At 40.8% G+C, this 24,321-nt stretch overlaps 1 protein-coding gene across 1 annotated transcript in view; it reads right to left on the bottom strand.

The window, feature by feature from the left end:
- Positions 1–20,307, bottom strand: part of FREM3 (FRAS1 related extracellular matrix 3) — an 82,744-nt gene extending 62,437 nt beyond the window's left edge. Inside the window, exons 1-2 of the mRNA XM_044268036.1 lie at positions 15,126–20,307; positions 13,666–13,755 (exon numbers count right to left, since the gene is read on the bottom strand). Coding sequence (XP_044123971.1) covers positions 13,666–13,755; positions 15,126–20,307 — 5,272 coding nt within the window. The remainder of the gene's footprint in view (positions 1–13,665; positions 13,756–15,125) is intronic.
- Positions 20,308–24,321: the final 4,014 nt, after the last annotated feature.

Here is a 24,321-nt window from a genome sequence, read left to right as displayed (position 1 = left end):
AAAATAACTAAGCATGGAATTAGCATATGAGTCCTATCAATTCTACTCTTAGGTATAGACCCAAATGAATTAATTATGGTATTATTCACAACAGCCAAAAGTTGGAAACAAAGTATCTGTCAATAGGTGAATGGAAAAACAAAACATAGTATATGGACACAATGGAATGTTCTTCAGCCATAAGAAGGAAGTTGATACATTTGATACTGAAACATGGATGAACCTTTAAGGCATCATGTTCAGTGAAATAAGCTAGACACAAAAGGACAAATATTGTATGATTCCATTTATATGAAATACACAGAGAGACAAATTTATAGTGACAGAAAGTAGATTAGAGGTTACCAGGGGCTGGGGGAAAGGGAGAATGGATAATTACTGTTGAATGATTAGAGAGTTTCTGTTTGGGGTAAATAAAAAAAATAGAAAACAGTGGTGATCGTTGCATGATACTGTGAATGCAATTAATGCCACTGAATTATATGTGTAAAACTGGCTGAAACAGCACATTTATGCTCTATATGTTACTACAGTCTAAAAAATTAATAATATACCCAAACCCATTGAATTGCATACTTTAAATGGGTGGATATGAATGATTATGGTATATGAATTATCTTGTAAGTCTATTACAAAAGAAATTTCCAACAGTAATTACCACCAAAATTTCAAAGTAATGACTATAAAGGATACTTGGACATCTCTACACTTCTTTTTTTTTTTTTTTTTTTTAAAGATTTTATTTCTTTATTTGACAGAGAGAAATTACAAGTAGAGAGGCAGGCAGAGAGAGAGAGAGGGAAGCAGGCTCCCTGCTGAGCAGAGAGCCCGATGCGGGACTCGATCCCAGGACTCTGAGATCATGACCTGAGCCGAAGGCAGCAGCTTAACCACTGAGCCACCCAGGCGCCCACATCTCTACACTTCTTATAATTTGATATTAAAATATATGTTATTTCTACTAGTTACAAAGCCACAAGTGCTGCTGGCCATGTTGTTGTTTGTCACTTACATTTATAATTGGGGGGGGAAGCTACAGTTTAGGTGGAGGTTAGTAAAAATAAAGATAACATTTTTTTTTCCATTTAAGTTCACTGAGCCTCTGAATTCTATCTATAGATCTCTTGGGTTAAGATCTACAGATTTATTTTATTGAAAATAAACTACAAAAGAGAAAAACTGAATTTGCCTTTGATGTCTTTAATTCATCTACATACATAATTCTGGCCACTGAGACTTTGATTCAGGGCAGCATTTATTAATTTAAAAAAAGAAAATGAGAAATCCATTATAGGTCTTCCCCCAAATAATTCTTGAACTCCAGTAGTTCTTTTTAGTCTCTTAAAAAGACTAGAAAGTCATTGTCTCAAGAAACCTATTATCTGTTCTAATGCTGTGCCAACTGGTGCATATTCCACTTTCATCACAGGAAGCAGAGACCACAGCCGTTTTCAGTCTATCCTAATTGCTTCCACGGTGGTCCTCAGCTGACTCTCTCCTGAGCAAAGATGCTTCTGGCTGGAACTCGGCCAGCTCCACCAAGGGCCTGTCCTGAGCATGGCTGAGTGCCCACCAGATGATTAAAGAGAAGATGGCTAGTTGGGACACCTGGGTGACTCAGTGGATTAAGTGGCTGCCTTTGGCTCAGTTCAGGATCCCAGTGTCCTGGGATCAAGCCCAGCATCGGGGTCCCTACTCAGCGGGAAGCCAGCATCTCCCTCTCCCTCTGCCTACTTGTGCTCCATCTCTGTGTCAAATAAATAAATAAAATCTTTAAAAAGAGAGAGGATAGCTAGCTCCTTGAAGCTCATTTCCCTCCCTTCAGCAGGATTTTATTTTCTAGCAGATGTTTATTTTATTTTATTTTTATTTATTTATTTATTTATTTTAAAAAAATGAGATAGAGAGAGTAGAGATGGAGAGAGAAATCAAGAAACAGACTTTTTTTTTTTAATTTGACAGAGAGAGATCACAGTAGGCAGAGAGGCAGGCAGAGAGGAAGGGAAGCAGGCTCCCTGCTGAGCAGAGAGCCTGATGCAGGGCTCGATCCCAGGACCCTGAGATCATAACCTGAGTTGAAGGCAGCGGCTTAACCCACTGAGCCACCCAGGCTCTAGCAGATGTTTCTAATGTTCATGGCTTTTTTGGGTAGACATCATAACCCCTCGTTCTGTTTCAGAGAATTTTATTTCTAACCATAACAAATTGCACACCTTAGCACATTTATTAGATATAACTAACGACAGGTATTAAGAACACTCTCATTGGGGTGCCTGGGTGGCTCAGTGGGTTAAAGTCTCTGCCTTCGGCTCAGGTCATGATCCCAGGGTCCTGGGATCGAGTTCTGTATTGGACTCTCTGCTCAGCAGGGAGCCTGCTTCTCCCCCATCCCCCACCTGCCTCTCTGCCTGCTTGTGATCTCTGTCTGTCAAATAAATAAAATCTTAAAAAATCTTAATCTTAAAAGAAAATCTTAAAAAACAACCCACTCTTATTATAAGATGTAGGCTTGCTTTAATAACAGTATTGTTATCCTTTTTCAAACGCTTTTTGAATAAACACACTGAAGGATATTACAGTTTTTGGAAACTACCTCGGAGAATGGAAAAGAAGGCAAAAGTAGGATTAAGTAATGTAAATAAAGTCATAGGTGGAGGATATTGCAGGGCTGGGAAAAAAACCAAGAGGAATATGATGAGCACCCAGAGCTAATTCTATAAGTTGTACAAAGAAATAAAAGCAAATGAGGAAGAAAATGAGGACAGAGGGTGAAAGGAGAGGTAGAAAGAAGAAGAAAGTCAAAGCTGGAAACCGAATCCTGAAGGCATCGCTAACAAATGATGATTGGGAGGCTCTGAAGTTCCCTCCGCTTAGGCCGCCCGACGAAACAATACATTCCCATGTTCACTTTCTTAATCTACTGAACAAAAAAGAAAAGTGAAAGCCAAACATTCTACTTGCACACCTTCAAATGCACAGCATCCTAATAACACACCTAAGGAACAAAACACTGTGATCCTTGGTCATTCTAGCAGTTATCCCTTACCCTGGATGTAGGCTTGGGATTTCAAGGGGCTGAAATGCCACTGTTACTGACTTCTCTGGTTCTGTGCTACTGCTCAAGCTTCTGGAAACCTGACTGGGTTAAGCACCAGGTATGTTCAGCATATTTTACTACCTGGTTTCCTGCTAATGAGATCAGGTTTGATACCTATTCTGCGCTTCATACATGTTTTCACCTCTCTGGCAGTTTCCCATAGATTTGGGCTGAGACCATGCAGATTGGATATATGCATATTCATTTCCACTTTTTGTAAATTCCTTTAAGAAAGTCTGAATCATTATCATACATGGAGACAATATGTTTGTGTCCAGATAGAGAATGACGAGCAAAGTGCCCAGCAGACTGACTTATTTGAAGCTCAGACAGAATGCATCTGCGGATAATTTTTCTATTAAGAATAGTGTCTTCGGTGACTCTAGTCATTCAAAACTACAGATGAGTCATCCAACCGAAGTTGAAAGTGATTTCTGATTCCTGAAAGTATCAATGGCATCATTCGGTCATTTGAACTACTTGCCTTCCTTACGCTGTGGGACTTACCTTTTACATGTGCCCTATATAAACAGCTGCTTCCAAATATTTCCTATAATTTCTGCTTTAAGTTAAATATCTTCTGCATTCCAGAGAAACATGTAATTTTTAACAAAGTGGCGATCAATACATAAGGATAATTTTAATACTGATTTAATTTCGTAAGGATTAGGATTTTGCTATGGTCTTATCCTTCCATACGACTCCCTAGAATGTTCAAGTGCTAATAACATTAATAACAATTTCACTCAATGTCACCAAGACTTAGCATTTATTATCTATAAAATGGGGGATAATATCTATCTTGTGAGGGTACTGGGGAGATTAAATGAGAGATAAGTTACTTAACATAACACCGGGGGCAAGAAAGAGATGTTCAATAAATGATGAGCCCGAATTTGAAATCAAACTATTTTACTTCATTATCAAGAAGATGGATACATGTTAACTAGCCATACCACATGAGTCAAAATATTTTTTCTTATTTTAGAGAGCTCTGGGTGTTCATCTATAGCTCACCAACTAATATACATATATACGTGCACATATACACATATGTATTTGTTTACTTATAATTATCTATTTATTAGGTACATGTGTTATGTACACAGAATTTAGGACCTAATCCTGAGGTTGTCAAGTTTTATTTTAAATTGATCCCTAAAGTGATTATTTAAGAGCCTGTTTACATAACATAAGACAAAAACAGCTTTGCTGTTTTTAAGCAATAAATTCTCTTTTCAAGCAATAAAATGTTCCCTAAATTGATGTATGTGGTAATGAGGATATTTAGCAACTGGAAAATGAGAAGCAAGAGAAGCACAATAATGTGATCTAAATGAGACACTCTCTGAATATAGCAGGTCTTGATTTACTAGTCAAGAATACTGAAAGAGCATCATTCATAGTATTTCTTCACTTTCAAAAACGTTTTCTCCTTTCATTAATCATCTTTGTGAAGTATAATTATTTTCTTACACCAGAGCTTTCCTAGGTTACTGCAGGCTCAACCTGGCTTTCTATTTTTATATATGGGATTGCACAGTTTTAAAAAAGAGATGATGGTTAAAAAAAATAAGCCTTTGTTTTATTCTATGGGGAGAAAAATATGAACAAAATGCTTTCATGCAAATACTCAAAGATAAAGAGACCAAAGCCATTTTTCTCTGAGGTTATTTGCTGTGGATCATAAACTCTAAAATACATTTATTTTTTAATTTCAAAAGTCTCCTCCCAAATTACCCACAACCATGATCAATATTATTTTTTGAATCATGACTATGACTAAGCATGCAGCCTCTACAAATCATAAGATGAATTTGAGATTTGGTCACTTTTTCATGAATTTGGGTTTATCCCTTTATTCAACCACTATGATTTAAGCATCTACCATATGCCAGTTATTGTTGGGAGGCATATCAATTCTAACACAGATTATGATCAGGATTATATGATTTGATTGAATGTATCAGCTTAATTAGCCAAATTATCTCCTCTTTGTCTTTATCTGGCATACACAGCCCAAACTACAATTTTAAACAGCTTCCATTTACATAAAGGTTAAAAATTGGACAATACGTAAATAAAATTTATCTATGTCCCAGACCTCCAGGACTTTAAACATGAATGGAAGACATAAGTACAGCAAGATATATGTGTGTGTGCTAATGTTTGCTTATGTAAAAACAATTTTTGGTTTCATGTGGGATAGGACTATGGATGGGAACAGGAGAGAACTTCCACTTTTTATTGTATGCTCTTGTATATTTGAATATTTATTTGAATAATTATTTAAATATTATATAAATATAGATATTTATACTATTTTGTACTATTCAAATATTTGTACTGTTTGTGTACATATTATTTTTAGTTTAAAAAAATATGTCTGAAAACATTAGGGATGTTTTAGTACCAAAAGGATAAAACTGAGAACTGAGAAAATCATCTGGAAATTATTTCACTTTCACCTCAATACCTGTAGAACTTTTATCTCAAATCCTCACTTAATTTTCTATGTGGAAACTCAGTAAGGAATTCTACTTTGTTATTAAAATATGTGAAAAAAGGAGCTACGTTTTTCAAGCATGGACAAGCCGATGCCAAAAAAATAAGACGTGGGACTTATCTAGAATTAGGAGGTTTAAAGTGTTCCTACACTATCAATACAGTGTAATAGTCTAGCACCCAGTACTGATATACAATGTTGTATAAAATGTTGTGACTTAGACTCAGCTCTGCATGTGTCCTGTAAATGGATGAGGTTGCCCGTCTCTCGTAGTGTCACAGCGTGGTGGTCCTCACAACCTCATTGACCAGGAGCTAGAAATTAGCAAAACTTCTTTCGACCTGTACTCAGAGAAGCAGACCATCTTGGGGCAGTTCAGTGCCCCTGTGACTTTAGACTTTGCTCTGAATTGTGGACTCAGTCCTTGCAAGTTCAGCATGACAGTCCTTAAAAACATCAAAAAACTGAGACTCCTCCAGAGTCAGCCTTGGCAGAGCCAGGAAAGCAAGAAATCTGGGGGGGTTTCTGGGAGTACCAACAGCAGAAAATGTTTTGCTTCTTTTTTTCTTTTTCCCTTGTGCATACTTTTTAACTTCTAAGGATTAATAGTTAATTTTGGAATAAACTGCTTTCACATTTTCTATCTGAACTACACTTGGTACCCTCATATGAGAGAGCCTTGTATGTCTGAAGCAACTATGAATTTAGGGAAAAGCTAGAATGTTTTAGACATGCAAATACCCAGGTTAAATCAGCATCTTCACTGCTAAAAAAAGGTATGCATTCACAAGTGTAGGCCAAGAGTAAGTTCAGGAAGCACTGAAAATACAAGGGAAAAAATACCGCCATATATATGTAAGAAGAGTTTCTGGTTTACATAGCTGTAAAAAATATTATCTGTTTACAAAGGATAAAGCAGGTAAGGTAGATCTGTGTTAGTTCAGTATATATCTGGATATAACCTAGACAAAAGAAGGCAAGGCTCAGAGTCAAGCATAAAAAATAATCTCTTTTGTGTAAATAAAAAGAATATACATTTATTTTCTGCTATGTGATTAATTTTCTTTTTGAAAGAAAAAAGAAGAAAAGGGATTAGGTATCAATGCAAAGGGATTAGGTTAAAGAATTATTATTATTCTTTAACTATGTATATGCATTTATTTAAAAAAAATATATATATATAAAGTTTTTTCTTTATTTATTTGACAGAGATCACAAGTAGGCAGAGAGGCAGGCAGAGAGAGCGGGGGGGAAGCAGGCTCCCTGCTGTGCAGAGAGCCTGATGCGGGACTCGATCCCAGGACCCTGAGATCATGACCTGAGCTGAAGGCAGAGGCTTAATGCACGGAACCACCCAGGCACCCCTGTATATGCATTTATTTTTTTAAAAAATGTGCATAGTTTGTTATCTGGTGGAGGAATTACTAGCATTATAAAAAATTTTAGACTATTTATGTTAAAAATAACCTTTACAGTCAGGTATTTTAATGCAGAGTTGTAGACTTAAAGCTTTCAGCTGGAAGTACAATTAGCAATACTAAAGACAAGGCATAAATAGTGTGCCATGAAGGTAGTTTTCAATATTGTTCCTTACCATTCTCCCATTCATGGAATGGGCTCTTAAAAATGACTCAGTAGTGGAGGTTGTGAAAAAGTGTTGCCATTTCTATAAGAATTAGTTTGTAGCAAAATATTACTGTAGGACAGGTACACTCCAACTGTGGCCTCCAGACAGATACAGGAAGTGTGGCTGAGGTGTCTGTCTAGACACCTTGTAAGGTGATCCAAATAGAAGTACCTCTTTCATTTCTCTATAAAGAAACAATGGTTTCAGCATGAAAGTGAAAAAGCCAAATTAAATCACAAATGACATAAAGGGAAGATTACCTAGCATATTTCACAAAGGAGAGGGGAATGACATTAATTTTTGCTTAGCACAGTATGAGCACAACCAAATTGCTAGCTTTTTCCTGTACCTTGTGACTCTGAACTAATTCTTCCATAGACTGAACATGGGGACACTGGTGGTGAGCCTTGCCTATCCCTCTAGCCACCTGCCCCATTGTCTCTGGACCTGCCTTGCTTATAGCTTGCCCAAGAGTTAACAACTCATTTCTGGTCATGGTATGAAGAAATGATAGAAGAACTCATGAGGGGAAGAACCAGCAACATGGGTAATGGTTGGTTCCTTTCTGCCCGAAGAGAATCCACCTTGATTCTCCTTTGTTTGGATTTTTAAATCCATTGCATTATTAAGGGGACATTTTTGAATTATTGATAAGCTAGAATAACATGTTTGGCCATTTAAATCAATATTATTGAACCACGTTAGTTGTGATGTAGGCCATTGTTCTTTTTTCTTAAATGGAAATTGTTTTTTTTTTTTCCCTGATAATAGTGGTCATTGTAAAGCATTTACACAAAAAAATGTAAAACAAAGTCAAAAGATATAAATCCATCACTGCCATTATAAATCATTTTTAACATTTTGCTATATATACTTTAGACTTTTTCCTAGACATATATCTAGACATGTATACATGGAACTATAATCATCCTTTACAGCTTTATATAAATTTCTACTTGGTTTTCTTTTTAACAATACATCAGGAACCTCTTTCCATATTATATATGGTTTATTATGACATCACCCTGAAGACTTGCAAAACGTTTTATAATCTTACTGCAGGTACACTTCTGCTATATTATAAATAGTTATAGAAATAGGCTCAACGTTTTGTCTCTTCACTACCTTGCCTCCTGGTTTCTCCTGAATTTGAATATTTTGACTGCCCATTGTTATCTATCCCTTCTGCATTCTGTAGGTCTTTGCTTTTAACCCCACTCTCTTCTTACCACTGTTTTTATTTGAAATAAAATTAGAATTGTTTGGGAAATAAGAGTAAATAGACTCCAAATAAGGGCTTCTTTGAGTCAAGTGTGAAAATATCAGGCCACATATTGTGAGTTGACTATTCAGAGACATTTTCTGCCTTGCTCTTGAAGTCTTAGATGTGTTCTAGAGAGTTTAAAGTCCAAAGCAAGTGTGATATTCCCTTAACTGCATGGGCAGACTAGACTCACTAGACTTACGGTTAGCTCTATCACTGGTCATAAAAAAACCTTTTTGTTGCTCTTTACTTTCATAACTTGCTTAAAAAAGACACTTCACCTATTAGAAAACCGGTGTTCACAGGGACCATGAGGCATGTATCAGGTCAAATTAAAATAAATTCAAATATCAGAATGCATAGTGTTAATCAGATTGGTTTTAGACCCTGAATAATTTAAGAAGAAATAAAACAATCTGTTTTAGGTCTTAAGGAGAATGTGAAGTATCTGTAGCAAATCCTCAAAGTAAAACTGTCTCACAATCTGTTGTGGCTTTTTAGAAAGTATTGACTTTTAATGTTTCTGATGGTTCCTTTCTAAGGATCATTTTAATTCTTCGAGCCCATTTCTTCATCTTAAAATCTGAGATAATGATTTCTGTTTTACAGGTCATAGTAAGCATCGACTGGAATAAGATCTGTAAAAACACATTGTAGAAATATTAAGTGCTATATAAATTTAGGGTTATGTTATTATAGGGTAAGTAGAACAGATCCATTCAGCATTACATATAGTAAAGATAATGCAAAATTTCAAGACAAATCTACGAGTATAATGACTTACGGAGAGGAAGATAGATGAACTTGACAGTATGCTTAATTGGTCCAGAGGGTTTTTATTTTTTTTTAAGATTTTATTTATTTATTTGACAGAGAAAGAGAGACAGAGAGATGGGGAATACAAGCAGGGGGAGTAAGAGAGGGAGAAGCAGGTTTCTCACTGAGCAGGGAGCCCGATGCGGGGCTCGATCCCAGGACACTGGAATCATGACCTGAGACAAAGACAGATGCTTAATGACTGAGCCACACAGGTGCCTGGTCCAGAGCTTTAGAAGTCTAAAATGCATTCCCTATTTTACCCATGGCTTTCATGATAACCTTGAGCAAAATGAAATTTACCACCAATGTTTTAAAAAAGACTGAGATCTTACACAGCAATGGCCTTAGTCTGAGTTACTCAAAACTGATGATGCAGCAACAGATAGAACATACAAACTAGGTACACTGTAAAAACTTTACATTTGAATTCCCAGTCCAGCTGTGTACATGAATATAGGTATATGTATAACTATCATACAGGAAAGAAGAAAAGAAAACTCAGATTTGTCAGGGAATTGGTAGATGCTGGGTGTCTTATTATATTTTTGGCATACATTACTTCATTTAACTATAGCAGAGCAAAAAGAAAAAGGCACAATTGCTATAGGAAACAGGATGTGGATAGGTAAGGTATTTCTGTGTGTGGTGGCTCAGAGTGCAATGACAAAGCCTAGAACAGTGGATCTGAGTTACTTCCTCTTCTTTATCTCCTTAGTGGACTTTTTTTTTTCTTAGTGGGATTCTAATAACTATGAAATCAGTTTATAAGTGGGAAGAGAAAAAGATGAGAAACCAAGAGTTCCAGGCAATACCCCAATAAGATAATTCACCATAATAGCTTAAAAGTTGAATTTTGGGGGGTCCTTGGGTGAGTTAGTCAGTTAAGCATCTGCCTTCTGCTCAGGTCATGATCCCAGGATCCAGGAATTGAGCGCCGTGTTGGTCTCCTTGCTCAGCGAGGTGCCTGCTTCTCCCTCCCTCTGCTGCTGCCCCTACTTGCGCTCCCTCTCTCTCTCTCAAATAAATAAATAAATAAATAAATAAATAAATCTTAAAAGAAGTTGAACTTTTTATATAATCAACTGATCTAACCGTAGATTTTCAGGAATAAATTGTTAAATTTCTTTTTACCTGACACAAGAGAAATACAACACTTGGTATCTCAGCTATTAATTCTAAAAATGATAACACCCATCGTGTATTTCCTTTGTCCAGGCACTCTTCAGGGTCTCATGTGTGTTCCTTTTTTAGGACTCGAGGTGCTTACGACGATGGGTCCCCAAAGACGTCCACATCTTAATTCCCAGAGCGTGTGCATGTAACACGTGGCCGAAGGGACTCTGCAGGTGTGATTAACGATTCTGGGGGGGGGTGGGGAGGACAGTATCCTGGATTATTCAGGTGAGCCCGATGGAATCACAGCGATTCTCGTAGGGAAAGAGGGAGGCAGGAGAGTTGGGGCCAGAGTGAAGCTAATGAGGAAGACTGGACACTTCTGGCTTTGAACATGGAGAAATGGGACAGTTTCTAGAAGCTAGAAAGGGCAAGGACATGGGTTCTCCCCTAGAGTCCTCAGAAAGGAAGGCAGCCTTGCCCAAACCTGGATTTTAGCCCAGAAAGAACCACTTTGGACTTCTGAACAACAGACTTAAAAGTCTGTGTTGTTTTAGGCCACTAAACTTGTGGTAATTCTTTGGAGTGGCAATGGGAAACCAATGAAATTCTCATAATAATTCTATGAGATACAAACTATAATCATCTCCGAGTCACAGATGAGCAAACTAAAGCACCATTTCTCAAAGATATACTGAAGTGTAGTGCTGGGGTTTGAGTGCAGACAGCCTGGTTTCAGAGCCCATGCACTGGAAGCCTCTTGCTGTCCAGCTTGGGGTTCTAATACATTGCCAATAGAGTAATATTGCCAATAGTTCCACCTTTAAGACCCTTGAGCTCACCTATGGATGTGCCTAATGCCCAGTCCTAGAGGTAGGGCACAGGCTTCTTTTAATGCCTTCAAAGTTGGTACAACCACCAACACCAACCCATTGGTAAAAAATGCAGCCCTGGAAGTGTGCCCAGTTTCAAAAGCTTAAATAACTGGAAGCAGTACCTTTTGCTAGTGCTATATGTTGTCAAGATAAAAAAAAATTAATAAATTATAAATCTTATGCCATTTGGGAAATATTTTTAAAATTGGGATATTTTATTTTATTATTATTATTTTACATATATTTTAAGATTTTATTTATTTATTTGATCCAGAGAGAGAGAAAGCACAGCAGGGAGAGCGGCAGGCAGAGGGAGAGGGTGAAGGATAAGCATGCTTTCCACTGAGCTTGGAGACCGATGTGGGGATCTATCCCTGACCTTGGGATCATGACTTGAGCTGAAGGCAGATGCTTAACAGACTGAGCCAATCCAGGTACTCCCCACCCTCAAACTGGGATATTTTAAAAGCAAATATCAAGTCAGCTCTTGTAGAGAAAAAAAATTTATAAAATTTGAAAATACCTGACACGAAAATGTTTAAGCAAGTTCTTTAGCAGTTTTAAGTTATTCCAAGAAAGCTCCAAATGGGCAGATATGGGTCTTAGCTCTGTGCTTGACTCTCAGAAAACAAGAACAAAATCCAGGGAACAAGTAAATGCATAAATATTGAATCAGCATATGGACATACATATGTGTTTTACCATCCACACCTTGAGCAAAGGTGTCCTCAAATATTTTGGAATCTATGTTTGGTTATTATTATCACTTTAATTTAATAGAAGCTTCTTTGTGAGGTGAGGAAATGCTGTCTTTGCTTTATTCCCTGACTTCTGTCCATACTTTTGGCCTCATGAACAGAGGTGGTGGAGCAATGGTGGTTAGGAACCCTGGCTTTGGAATCTGCACTACCTGGGTTTGATTCCAGTTCACCTGCTTGTTACTTGGATGGCTTCCATCCAGTTAGTTAACTTTGGTGCCCTCATTTAAAAATAGGCATCGTAATGTTTATCTCTTATTTTACAGTGAGGATCAGAAGTCATAATGTATATAAGCATTGCCTGGCCCATAGAAAGTACTCAAGAATGGTCACAATATAAAATTCACATTTATCATCACAGACTGACTCTTGTTTCTGATGTCATCCAGAAAGTATAACATGCAAGTCAGTTGCCCATCCTTTTAGAATATCATTCTTCTAGAAAACAGAAAGAAAAATAGTCATTATAAACTATTTGAGTCTCATATATGCTTTACATTAGTGAGTCCATTTAGAAGGCTTGAATTCATCTTCATCTTTTTAGTGACTTTGGTCCTTAGGAAGTTGGAGGATGAAGGAAAGATCAGATTTTAAACTTTAAGTGAGAAGATGGAGAGAAGGGGTCAGTGGTTTCCACCATAGTCTCATCAGAGTGGAGAAGGTGACTTATTATTAATAAGCATCTACTTTGTGCCCAACACTTTACATATATTATCTCACTAATCCTCTTGGCAGCCCTTTGGAAGTGGTATGAAGACCACCATTTTACACATGAGTGAAATGAGTCACTGAGAGGCCCAGGTTACTTCTTTCAAAGTCACACAGGGTATGGCTGGGATTCAGACACAATATACTGTGCAGCCTTCAGGTAGGACTATTTTCCCAAACAGTCCTGAATGATGGCATATGATTATGAAAGAAAATGCACGTTACTCACTAGAAATGAGTAATGATTTATACTGAAAAAGTTATTGAGCAGCAAGCAGCACATGGACATAATTTTTGTAATTATTCTGTCATTCTGCAAAATAATTTTTCTTCAACGACATAATCAGCCCATTTCTGGCTGAATCAAGCACCTTCTGCTAGCTTGTTGCTTCCCATTATGCTACTTTGAGGATAGAGGGCAGCTTACAAAGGCAATTTTTAAAGCAAGTGTTCCTCAATGGTGGTCAACATAATTTTTACTCCATCCAGGAATATTACAATTTGGAGATCAAGGAGCCGTTAAGATTCGGCTCTGGAGCTGAAAATCCTCACAAAATCTAAAGTTGGACTTTGTAATTTGTTCCAGAATGACAGAAGCCACCAGTCAGATCTCAGAACCACCAGAACAGATTGACTTGCCTATAGGACATCACACATAATCTAGGTCAGGCAAAATACTTCATATCTTATTATTGAAATTCCTCATTGCTTTCCCTTCCAAAATAATGATATGTCAAGAATCATTTGACATAGGATTGCAAATGGAGCAAAAAGAATTCGTGTTTGTATTATGACATATACCGACTGCAATTACTATGTAAATAATTTAATTATTTTCTAGTTTCATATTGATTTTAAGTAACCAAGACTCCCTTTTAAGGTTTCAACACTGACTTACCATTGTCTTCAACAGAGAAGTAGAAGATATCCTTTGTTGCTCTGCTGCCTTCATTCAAGACATAGCAGATCTTCCTTTCATCAACGTCAGCTAATAAAAGAGCAAGTATCACTCATCATATTGGCACAATAGAAAATGAGTATATAACAACTTCAGTGGTTTAAGGCATGAAAATATGACAATAAAGAAATTTAAAAATGATTAAATGCATACAAATCTAACTTTTAAAAAATGATTAAGTGAAAATGAATCAAATTTTTTCTTAAAGTTACACTGGCAAAAATAGAAACGTTAGATTAAACTTTTGTTACTGTGCTATGTGTATGATCTTAGGATAATCCCCAACAAGAAAGACATTCCAGTGATCCATGTTTTACAACACCCTGGCCCTCTATGGAAAGCTGAGCCCAGCTGGTTCTGTATAAGCCTGGAGCTTGGAATGACAGTGGTTATTCATTAACTATTAGTCAAATGAATTTAATCAAGAATAACTGCAGTATTCTAAGAAAAAAGAAAATGGGAATAAAATCACGATTTTGTTATTACCTATTTTCTTGGATTTTTGAGATTTGTCACTTGGTTTGTAATTGTGTTTTTTTGGGTATGGATCACTATTAGTATATTAAAGACAATATGCATTTTGGAGGTATTTATTTATAAAGATGATTCTTATAAAACCACATGATTTCATTGGCTTTAGAAGCGATTCTGAAAATGTAACTGGACTATTTTTTAACCCTTCATAAGTTTTAATCTAAGATTGCCTTCCATGTATCTTTTCACATCTCATACATAAAGCTACATGAAATAGTTTTAAGACAATGTAAAGAGATGCCAAAGACAGCAGGTGTCACATTACTTGGGAAAACAGAGGAGCCTGCTTCAAATTCACCATGTAGTGATGACAAATATATTTTTAAAAAGTTCTTTAAAACATATATCACCACACAGTTAGGAAAATTTAGTTCTATGCTTTTTTTTTAGATACATAAGTTACATTTGAATACTACAATAAAATGTGCAGTGTAATATTTATCTCCCAAACCTAAATGCAAAAAATATCATCTTCAGAAATCTAAACTTACTGATAAACCAGGGAAACAATTCCTAGGTTTGTCATGACTTAAAATTTGAAATTAAACTGATATTACCAAAATTAATGTAATCTTATCTTACAGGGGGATTTCAGAAGCAGAAACTGTCCACCTGCATTCTGCAATTTTAGGGCATAACTACCAGCTTTACTAGATGTCCGAGAATTAAATGGGCATCCTGATGAGATGGCTGGAAAAGGACTAGTTGCCCTTTTTTACTACCAGAATAATCTCATATTCCACCATATTTCATTAGAATCAAAATCTTTCTGTCAGTGGGCTGAGGTTGGGAAAATTTTATACAGAATTGGGAGATCCGATCTGCTCAAGGAGAGGGACGGAGGCATCAGGGACATTGTTACTAACCTTGCACAAACACTCGCGTGCTCTGGTTTCCAAGGCCAATGTTGATAATGAAGCCATGTTCTGGTCCTCTGGTCACTTTATACTTCAGAAACCCATGGAAACTGTCTTGATCCCCTGCCCTCAAAGATCTGTTGGTAATCAGGAAGCTCACGTGTCCAGTGTGAAGGCGCTTCAAGGGTGACACGCCTCTGTCAGTGGCAATCTGGGAGAGTCTGTTGTCTAGAGGGTTTATGTGGATCCTCATTACCTGAGGTTTGTGTGTCTCTAGGACAGTGTCTGGGAAGACATAGAAATCAGCATGAGTGCCATCTGTCACAGTGAAGGAGAAACTGTCTTCAGTTGTCTTGCTCCCATCATGCCAGTAGCTAATCAGGTTCTCATTCAGGTCCCGCTTGGTGAAGGTGGTCACAGGATGACTGCCATTATACAAAATCCTACCATGGATGGGGAGCTGGGTGACAGTGAAGAGGAGAAGATCATCGGGAGTATCCTTGTCTTCCACTGTCAACTCAAAGGGAGTGATGTGTTTGCCTTCCCCTTTGTGCAGTATTAGTTTATGGATGGTTAGGATAGGTTTCTTATCATCCACATCTGTGATGAAGATCCTGAAGGTTCGGAACATGCGGCTGAGTCCATCAGTCACTTGAACCTCAAAGCTGTCGGTCTTTATCTCATCATTTGGAGTGTGGGCATAGAATATTTTGTTGCTAGCCAACTGAAGCTGAGTGAAAGAGGCAATGGGCTTCCCAGGGTGGTCGGAGCTCTCCAGGTGCCCGAGGCTAGGAGCCTGTGTGATTCTGAAGTGAAGCTGTTCATTGGAGCTGTTGAGGTCACTGTGGCTAAGCAGATTGGTGGTAAGGGTCACTCTTCCACCTTCTGTCAGGGTCAGCCCTTTGCTAACCACCTCAGGGAAGACCCTGTCTAAGCTCCCAATAGTGATGTAGAAGTAGCAGCCTATCAAAGGGTTAATCCCATCAGTCACATCGAACTTGATAATGTCAAGAACTCCATCTTGGCCTGTGTGGGTGTAACAGATGAGGCTTCTGTCAATCTCATCCTGGGTAAAGTTCATTCCTAGGGTGAGGTTATTTCTCACCTCCCCTCTGGGTTTTCTCAGCCGCTGTAGAAGCCCTTGTTGAGGCCCTGAATGGAGGACAAAACTGAGGCTCTTTTTACTGGAGTCCAAATCTGTGGCCTTAAGGACCCAATTTGTGATGACCTCAGTGTGTCCAGTCTCTACTTCCAGTCCAGCATTGGTGGTCAGTCGAGGGGTTTCATCATCCACCAGGATCACCATAATGGGAATCTTCCTGTGGGTGGTATGCTTGCCATCACTCAGCCAGACCTCAAAACTATCCTCTGTGGTCTCAGAGTCATCATGCTCATACACAATAGTAGAAGCCTCCTGGATTTCCTGTAAGGTGAAGCTGTGGATGGGCTGGCTGCCTGTGGCCAGCTGCTGGACGATTCGGCCATGCTGAGGGAGGGCTGTGAGCTGAAAGTGAAGCTCGTTTGGTGGCAAGTCAGCATCTGCTCCATTGAGCAGTGGGGTGTCTATGACCAGGCTCATCCCCTCTAATACCACAAACTCACCGGCAAAGAGTTCAGGCTGCTCGTCATTGGTGGGTAAGATGATTATAGGGAAGAAGACATTTGGGGAAAAGTTGATGCCATCGGAGCAATGAAAGGTGAATTGATCTTTTTGTGGCTCTACCCCCTTGTGAATACTCTGTACATAACTGATATGCCTCGCTTGGACATCTTTGATAGAGAAAGCACTGATGGGGCTACCAGCCCGTGATTCTTTTGAGCCAGGAGCTGGTGCAATGTTTTCCAGGTAGCCAGAGGCTGGCTGACCAGTCACTGTGCATAGGATTTCATCTTGGGGTGTATCCACATCTTCAATATTGAGATGTCGTAAGGTCAAGGGACTCTTACCACCTTCATCAACAATATAAGACTCCCCCACCGAGACTGTGGGTGCCACATTATCCACAGGCAGCACAACCACTTGCACCCGCACTCTCTCCACTATGCTGTCTCCCACCACCCATTGATAAGAATCCTTGGAAAGGGTGAGGCTAAAGGTATCATGTTGTTTCTGGAAGCCAACTTCACCCCCAGTGTGGACATAGACTACTGCCCCACTGATGAGGTCCTCTCGGGTGAATCGTCCTGCAGGTAAACCATTCACTAGAAGAGTACCCAATTTGGGACTATCCTCCATAATGAAAGATAGCATCAAGTCACCTGCACCCTTCTTTTTGCCACGTATCATGCCTATGGTGATCCTAGTGGCTCTTCTCTCTAGTACATCTATGGAAACATCTAATAATGGACTACCTGTAATAGAGATCCTGGGACTTTTATAAGCTGCAGCAGGATGCACAGAAATCTGGACGGTGATGGGTATGTGGTGCACCCTGTCACTTACCTCCAGATGGAAGTTGTCGTTGGCAGACTGGTCTCTGCTGTGCTGGTAAGAGACCTTCCCATTAATAATATCAGCTTGCATGAAAAGTTCCCCTGGAACCATATGTCTATTTAAGTAGTGCAGGTGTCCATGTTGGGGACCCCAGACTAATATGAAGACAATCTGGTCAACATCAGTGTCAGGGTCTATGACATCCAGTTCATTACTGCTGAGGATAAAATTTCCTCCCTCTAAGACAGTAAAGCCTCTGTTGGTGACTTCTGGAGGCTGGTTGTCTACAGGTTTCAGGAATAATGTGAATGTTCCAGGTACACTGTTGCCTGCAGCATCCTCCACTTGGTAGGTGAACTGTAAAACCCGTGGTACGACACCCAGCTTCTTCTGTGGTGGCTGGTAGGCAACTTTATGGAGATTTACCTGAGCCTGGGTGAAGTTCATGATGGGCATATCTGGTGAATCAGTGAACACAATTTCTCCAGCCCGGACTTGGTGGTTGTCATCTGTGTCAGTTGGGGGTGTCAGTAAGGTGTACCACAGATTCTGGTCATCTGAGTCCTGGTCAATATATTGGAGAAATTTCTTCTGGAAGTGAGTGAGTTGGTACTGGTGCACAGTCATTTCTAGGGTAGTTCCTGGAAATAGTTCTGGACTCTGCAGATCCACTGGTTGGACCTTGATTGTGAAGAAGTGCTGGTTGGATAGGTTGGGTGGGTCATGGTCATCTTGTACATGGAAAGTCAGCTGAGCCATTACAGGTTGAGGGCTATGGGGTCCAAGATGGCGGTAGAAGAGTTTCCCTTCCATGATGTCTTGCTGAAGCCACTCAGTCACCACCTTCTCATAAAGTCCTTCTTTTTCCACATAATACCAATCTTCATCTTCAGGGGACAGAGGTGGTTCAGCCTGCCGCAGGAACATCTCCCCCAGGTGCTGAGTTGAGTAGGAGGAACCAGGGGCCAGATCCCACCCTCTTTCTTCCTTTTTTTCTTCTAGAGGCTGGTCTTCCAGCACGAAGTGGATGGTTGAGTCATCAGAGTCAGGATCAGTAGCACTCAGGACAAAGGGGGAAATCTGGACCACCTGTCCTTCTGTAATCGAGAGCCCGTTGTTGGCCTTGACCTTTGGTGGTTCATCATCAACAGGTATGATGGTGACAGGGAAGAGGAATTCCACCTGGTGGCACCCATCCTCCATCCGAAAAATGATATTATCACTGTAGGTGTTGCTGCCGTCATGCTGGTACACCACTCGCCCTGTTGCCAGGTCTTCTGGTGTGAAATGCTTACACCCAGCTGGTGTCCCAAGCACCACCAGCTGCCCGTGCCTCAAGCCCCTTACTGCAGTTACTATCACCTCTTCTAGGTTATCATGATCCCCAATCTGAAGGCTGTGGGTGCTGGACAGAGGCTTTAACTGACCTTCAAATAGAAGCAGTCCCTGGTTACATCTAGCCACTGGGGCCAGGGTGTTCATGGGTTTCATTATCACCGTGAAGGCAAAGGGGTCTGAGGTGGCGCCATCTCCGTCCACCACCTCCAGCTCCAGCTGGAAGAGGTGCTCTGAATCCAGTTTCTCTGTTGGGGGCTGGTAGGCAATTTTTAGGTTCCGTAGCTCACGCTGGGTGAAGAAAGAGACTGGAAGACCCAGGGGGTCATCAGTGCTGACTAGGTACCCCTGGTGCCCTGGCGTGGTTGTGGGGGCATGGCGAATGTTGAAGACCAGGTCATCAGGGTCAGACTCCTTGTCATCTGCAGCCAATGCATCAGGGGTTAGGGCTGTTAGTAGGAACTGACTGACCTCCATCATCATCAGTGCCGCAAAGCTGGGCCTAGGTGCAGTGTTCTCTACTCCCTCATGGATGCTCACCAGCAGCTGGAAGTGCTCGCGGGACAGCACCTCCTCTGACCCAGCGCCTCCGTTCTCTGGCCCTAGCAGCTCCACCATTAGGGGCACATAGTCCTGATTGGGCGACAGGATAGTGGCAGTATGCTGATACCGCACCCCAGCTCTGACAAAAGCCTCACAGTCTACCCTCTTGCCTCTGGGGAGAGGAGTCCCCATGGCGTCCACCAAACGTCCATATTTGGGCAGCGGACCGCCCTGGGGAGGAAGAAGGGTGAGCCAGCACCTGCTGGTGGTAGAGGCTCCGTTCCCCAGGGAGGCGAAGTCCAGCACTCTCCGGTCGATGGCTTGGCTCCAGCCCTGCAGCCTTTCCACCGACAAAGGCCTGTTGCGGGTCACCAGCCCCGGCTGGGAGAAGACCAGGTCCACATCTAGCGTGAAGGGCCGTACCAGCGTGTAAGTCGGGGCGTCATAGCGCAGCTGCAGCCGCACCCGAGCGCGTCCTGGGCTTCGGGAGCCGAAGTGAGTGTACTGGACCTGGCGGGGCCCGAAGTTGCAGGGGAAACGGCCGGGGGAGAGCGCACCGTGGCTCAGCGGCAGGGCGTCCAGCACCGTCACCTCGCACTGGTGCCCGGGCTGCACTCGAATCACCAGGTCCCGGAGCGGATCGAGCCAAAGCGAGCGGCCCGCGGGAACCCGGAGTCCGGGGTTAGCTATCAGGACGCTGGGGCTGTCGGGGTTATTGCAGGCCAGTGCATCCCAGGTGGGCAGGTAGAGAGCAGGGTGGGGTTCAGTCCCAGGCGAGGGTGCTTGTCCCTGTAGCACCGGGCAGCTCAGGAGCACGTAGGCGAGAGCCGGGAGAAGCTGCCGGGGCGTCCCAGTGGGGCGCGGAGAAGTCCCAGCCATGGGACCTTGACGCTGGGATACCTCGAGAGTACCCTGTCCAGAGAGGGCCGGCTCAACTGCAGGTGCAGGCTGGGGAGGAGGAGGCTGCTGTCCGGTCCGGAGCCGGGGCGCGGACTCAGCAGGAGCCAGTGGCCATGCTCCAGCTGTGGCAGGTAAAAGCAGCGGGGAGAGAGGGCTATGCTCACCTTCTGCCCTGCCTGCGTCCCAAGTCTCTCCTCGGCTGGCTCCGGGGACCGCCTAGATATGCCCCAACGCCCGCAGACCTCGCGAGGGTGTGGGAGTTCGCCCCTCCGCTGCTTTGTGCCTTTAACCTCTCTTCCTTACTGACCTTCGTGCCGGGAGGGGTAGTCGGCCACTGTGCAGCCCCGGCTGCCTGCTTCAAACCATCTGCTTGGGATATTCTCCCCGGGTGTCTCGAAGAGATTGTTCTTTAGGGCTGGGAGACAGACAGCGACTGTACCCGGGTCAGTTCTGCGCGTGGAAGACACTGCGCTCCCGCGGTCCATTCATCCAGGCAACGGTGTTTCTGATAGCGGGGAGAGCCACCATTCCTCTTCCTTACCGCGGACAGGCGTGCATTTTCTAGCCAAAATTGAGTCTCACTTCGGACATAAAAGAAGCTGGTGGGAGCTATTTTGCAAATAGGATTTTCTAGCTGCCCGTCTGATGAAGTAGCTTATTCCTAGATCTTGTAATTCGGTGCTTCCAAAATAACCCTGTCATTTTTCTTCACTCAGTTCTGGAGGAAAAAGATTAGCATCCCGGCTGGAGAACTTGAATGGCTTTTAAAATCTGTTTCTAATCAGTGGGTCTCACATACCACACAACCCAGTGTGCAGATTGGCTTCCTTCCATTTTTTTTTTAGAATGTGATTTCCTTATCTGATCAACAGTGACTCCTTCTGAGTTTATTAGATATGCTGTATCCTAAATACTTCCTTTGTAGAAAAATATATAGTAGCCAGAGGCTAGAATGTCAAGAGAAACAGTAGCAGAGAATATAGCCCAGGTACTTGGATCAATTTTGGTGAATTAATCTATTTAACACTTGGAATGGAATTAGGCTTGCTCTTTGTGGCTTTTAGTTAAGGATGCCTCCCCTGGGTGGGTGTAATGTTAGCTACTTAGTCTCATATCTTTTTTTTTTTTTTTAAAGATTTTATTTATTTATTTGAGAGAAGAAAAAAAAGAGAGAAAGAGAGTGCACAAATGCAGGGAGGGGCATAGGATGGGGGGGGCAGCAGACTCCCTGAGCTGAGCCTGGAGGGGATGGAGCTCAATCCCAGGACCCTGGGGTCTTGACCTGAGCCCAAGTCTGATACTTAGCAGACTGAGCCACCCAGGTGCCCCTTCATGTCTATTTTTTCAAATATGAGGGATGTCCATTTAGGCACAGGGCCGATTACTCTTTTTCTGTAATTAAAATTGTATCGTGCTGCAGAACGCCACAGCTGAGCCGATCTGGTGTGAGCAGTGCACTGGCAGGAAGGCGGTGATTGTGAACAGAGAATGACGTGGATGGATGCGCGGTGTTTTGGGGAGTCTGAGGGGAAGCAGGTGTTTGGCCTAGAAAGAGGTTTCTCAGAGTGGATTTCCTGTGACGTTAATGTATCTTGGGCTTAAGATTTGAAGCATAAATAAAAGTTTTAAAAAATGTGTTAAAAATTGTAATGTGTTATCTTATGCAATTAATATAAATGTGAGACTTGTTGATGTCAGTGAAAATAGTTGTGTTCTAAGTTATAATAAAATATGGCTTTGAGGGGAATATATGTATACAATGTTATCCTCAAATTATTTTATTTTACTGTGCTGCAGAAGCCTGTCTTATGCATTTCAGCAGCAGCAGCACTGACTCCCAGAGCAGAAATAATCTGCTTTTGGCTTGAAAGCATTAATATTCTCTTTAAATATTTAATTTAGTAAGTGAAAGGCCATGGGTCTATATAATCCACAAGGTGGAATGCTAGTACACCTCATCAGCACAGATTAGGCAGATTTGTTCATATAATTGAATATTAAGAGATAGTAAATTTGAAACAAAATATTTAGCAAATTATGCTGGTCCAGTGTGTCCAGAAATTATTTTTAAAAATATTTTAAATTGAAGCAGGTAAAATTCCATTGTAAATGAAAGAGAAATTATATTTCATAACGCTACTGCCTTGTCCAAAGGATAGTTTTTCTATAATAGAACTTTTTGCATATACTAAACTTTACCAAATGAATATTCCTGTATGAGTGTAATTTTGATTCCAGTCCAAGCACCACTCACTCTGGGCAACGATGTTGTCCATGAGCTATTTTTATTATAGAGATGAGGGTAGGGACTGCAGGTGACAGAAAACTAAGCTACTAGGTTTTTCAGTTTGTCCTTTGATCCTCTCCCTCCAGGTAACATTCTCTCTACTGTTCTGTTCTTCCCTACCAAGCTTCTTAAAAGTGGGGTTTCATTTTTTCCTGTTATCTACATAACTTTTTCTCCCACTCACTCCTGTTTAGAACACTCCAGTCTGGTTTCCACTTTAAAAACATCAATAAAATTCTATATCAGGTCATTAATAACCACCATGTGGCAAAATCCCATGACTATTTCTCGTCTTGTCCATTTGCCACATCCTTCTGGTTTTCCTCCTTCTTTGTGGTTTAAGCCCATCTTCAGAAAGTCTTTTTCCTATATTAAAGCCATATTAAATCGGTTTGTAATTCCGCATTTGAGGATAACATGATTAAGCTGCATGAGAGCAGGGAGCATGCAGTATTGACCTGTGATAGCCATTGAAGCCAAGGAGTTGTGCATAACAGGTACATCAAATTATTTACTGTTTGAATGAATAAGAAATTGAGAAGTAGTAATCATGTACTGTGAAGTCTAGGTGCCAGGCAAGCAAACAAACAAAAAAACTCACAACAAAAACAAGAGAAACCAAACCAGTACAAGTATAAGATAGCCTCTTTTGTAATCGAAAACAAGTCCATCTGCCTGATGGGCAGCAAAGACAATCACTGAGACACTGGGCTCCGAAAGAAAGGGTTGATTCTGGAGGCAGCCCAAGGAGAGCTGGAGGAGACAGGAGGGCAAACATCTGATTCACCCTGCTGCAAGAGGAAAATCAGGGAAATTTAAAGACAAATGGGAAAGGTCTGGGTAAAAGTTGCAGCTGTGCTTGTCGATCCTGTTAACCCTTTGGTTACCGGTGTCAATCCCCACTGTCTTTTGATTATGGCTCATTCCTGAGGGAATTGGGATAATGACCCTTCTAGTTACTTCCTGCTAAAATGGGGCAAACAGCAGAATTAGAGGAATGGAAACTCTTTGCATTCATTTAGAAAACTTTAGCTCCAAGTTGAAACCCAATATTCTATGTTACCAGGATTTTTGTACTTTGGTTTGTTGTTCTTATACTATTTTATCTAGGGCCTTAGGGGAGGTCTGTTATAACCAACAAATTATTGTACTTATCCATGGATTTCTTTTGTACTTGTCCATGGATTTCTCTGGACCAGAGGCTTGCTGGTCCAAGCAGCGTTTTTTTGATGTTCATTTATTCTGTTTTTCCAGTTTATTTGGGTCTTCAGGAAGGAGCTTAATTTCCATTAATGCCCAAGGCTTTGGACACTGTTTATGTGACTTTTGCCACAAATGCATCTCCGTTGTCACTCTGAATTATTAGTGGCAATCCAAACCTAGGAATGATCTTGCATAAAGTGTTTTCATAACTTAAGGCCTTCTTTGAACAGCATGGAAGAGCTTCAACCTAGTCTGTAGAGTTCTCTATAAATACCTGTTGTATTTATAAAAATAAAATAAAATAAAAAATTACCTGTTGTTTTTGGTATCCTGGCAAAATCTATTTGCCAGTCTCCTCCAGGTTTGAGGTCTCTGAGTTGTGTACCTTTTTAAATGGGTAAGGACCCAGTCTTAGGATTGTTTTTAGCACAAATAACACATTTTTTAAAAAAGATTTTATTTATTTATTTGACAGACAGAGATCACAAGTAGGCAGAGAGGCA

Source organism: Neovison vison, chromosome 11 (assembly GCF_020171115.1).
Source record: "Neovison vison isolate M4711 chromosome 11, ASM_NN_V1, whole genome shotgun sequence".
NCBI lineage: Eukaryota > Metazoa > Chordata > Mammalia > Carnivora > Mustelidae > Neogale > Neogale vison.
Note: the sequence above shows the minus strand (reverse complement) of the source record. Positions and strands in the feature narration are given on the sequence as shown.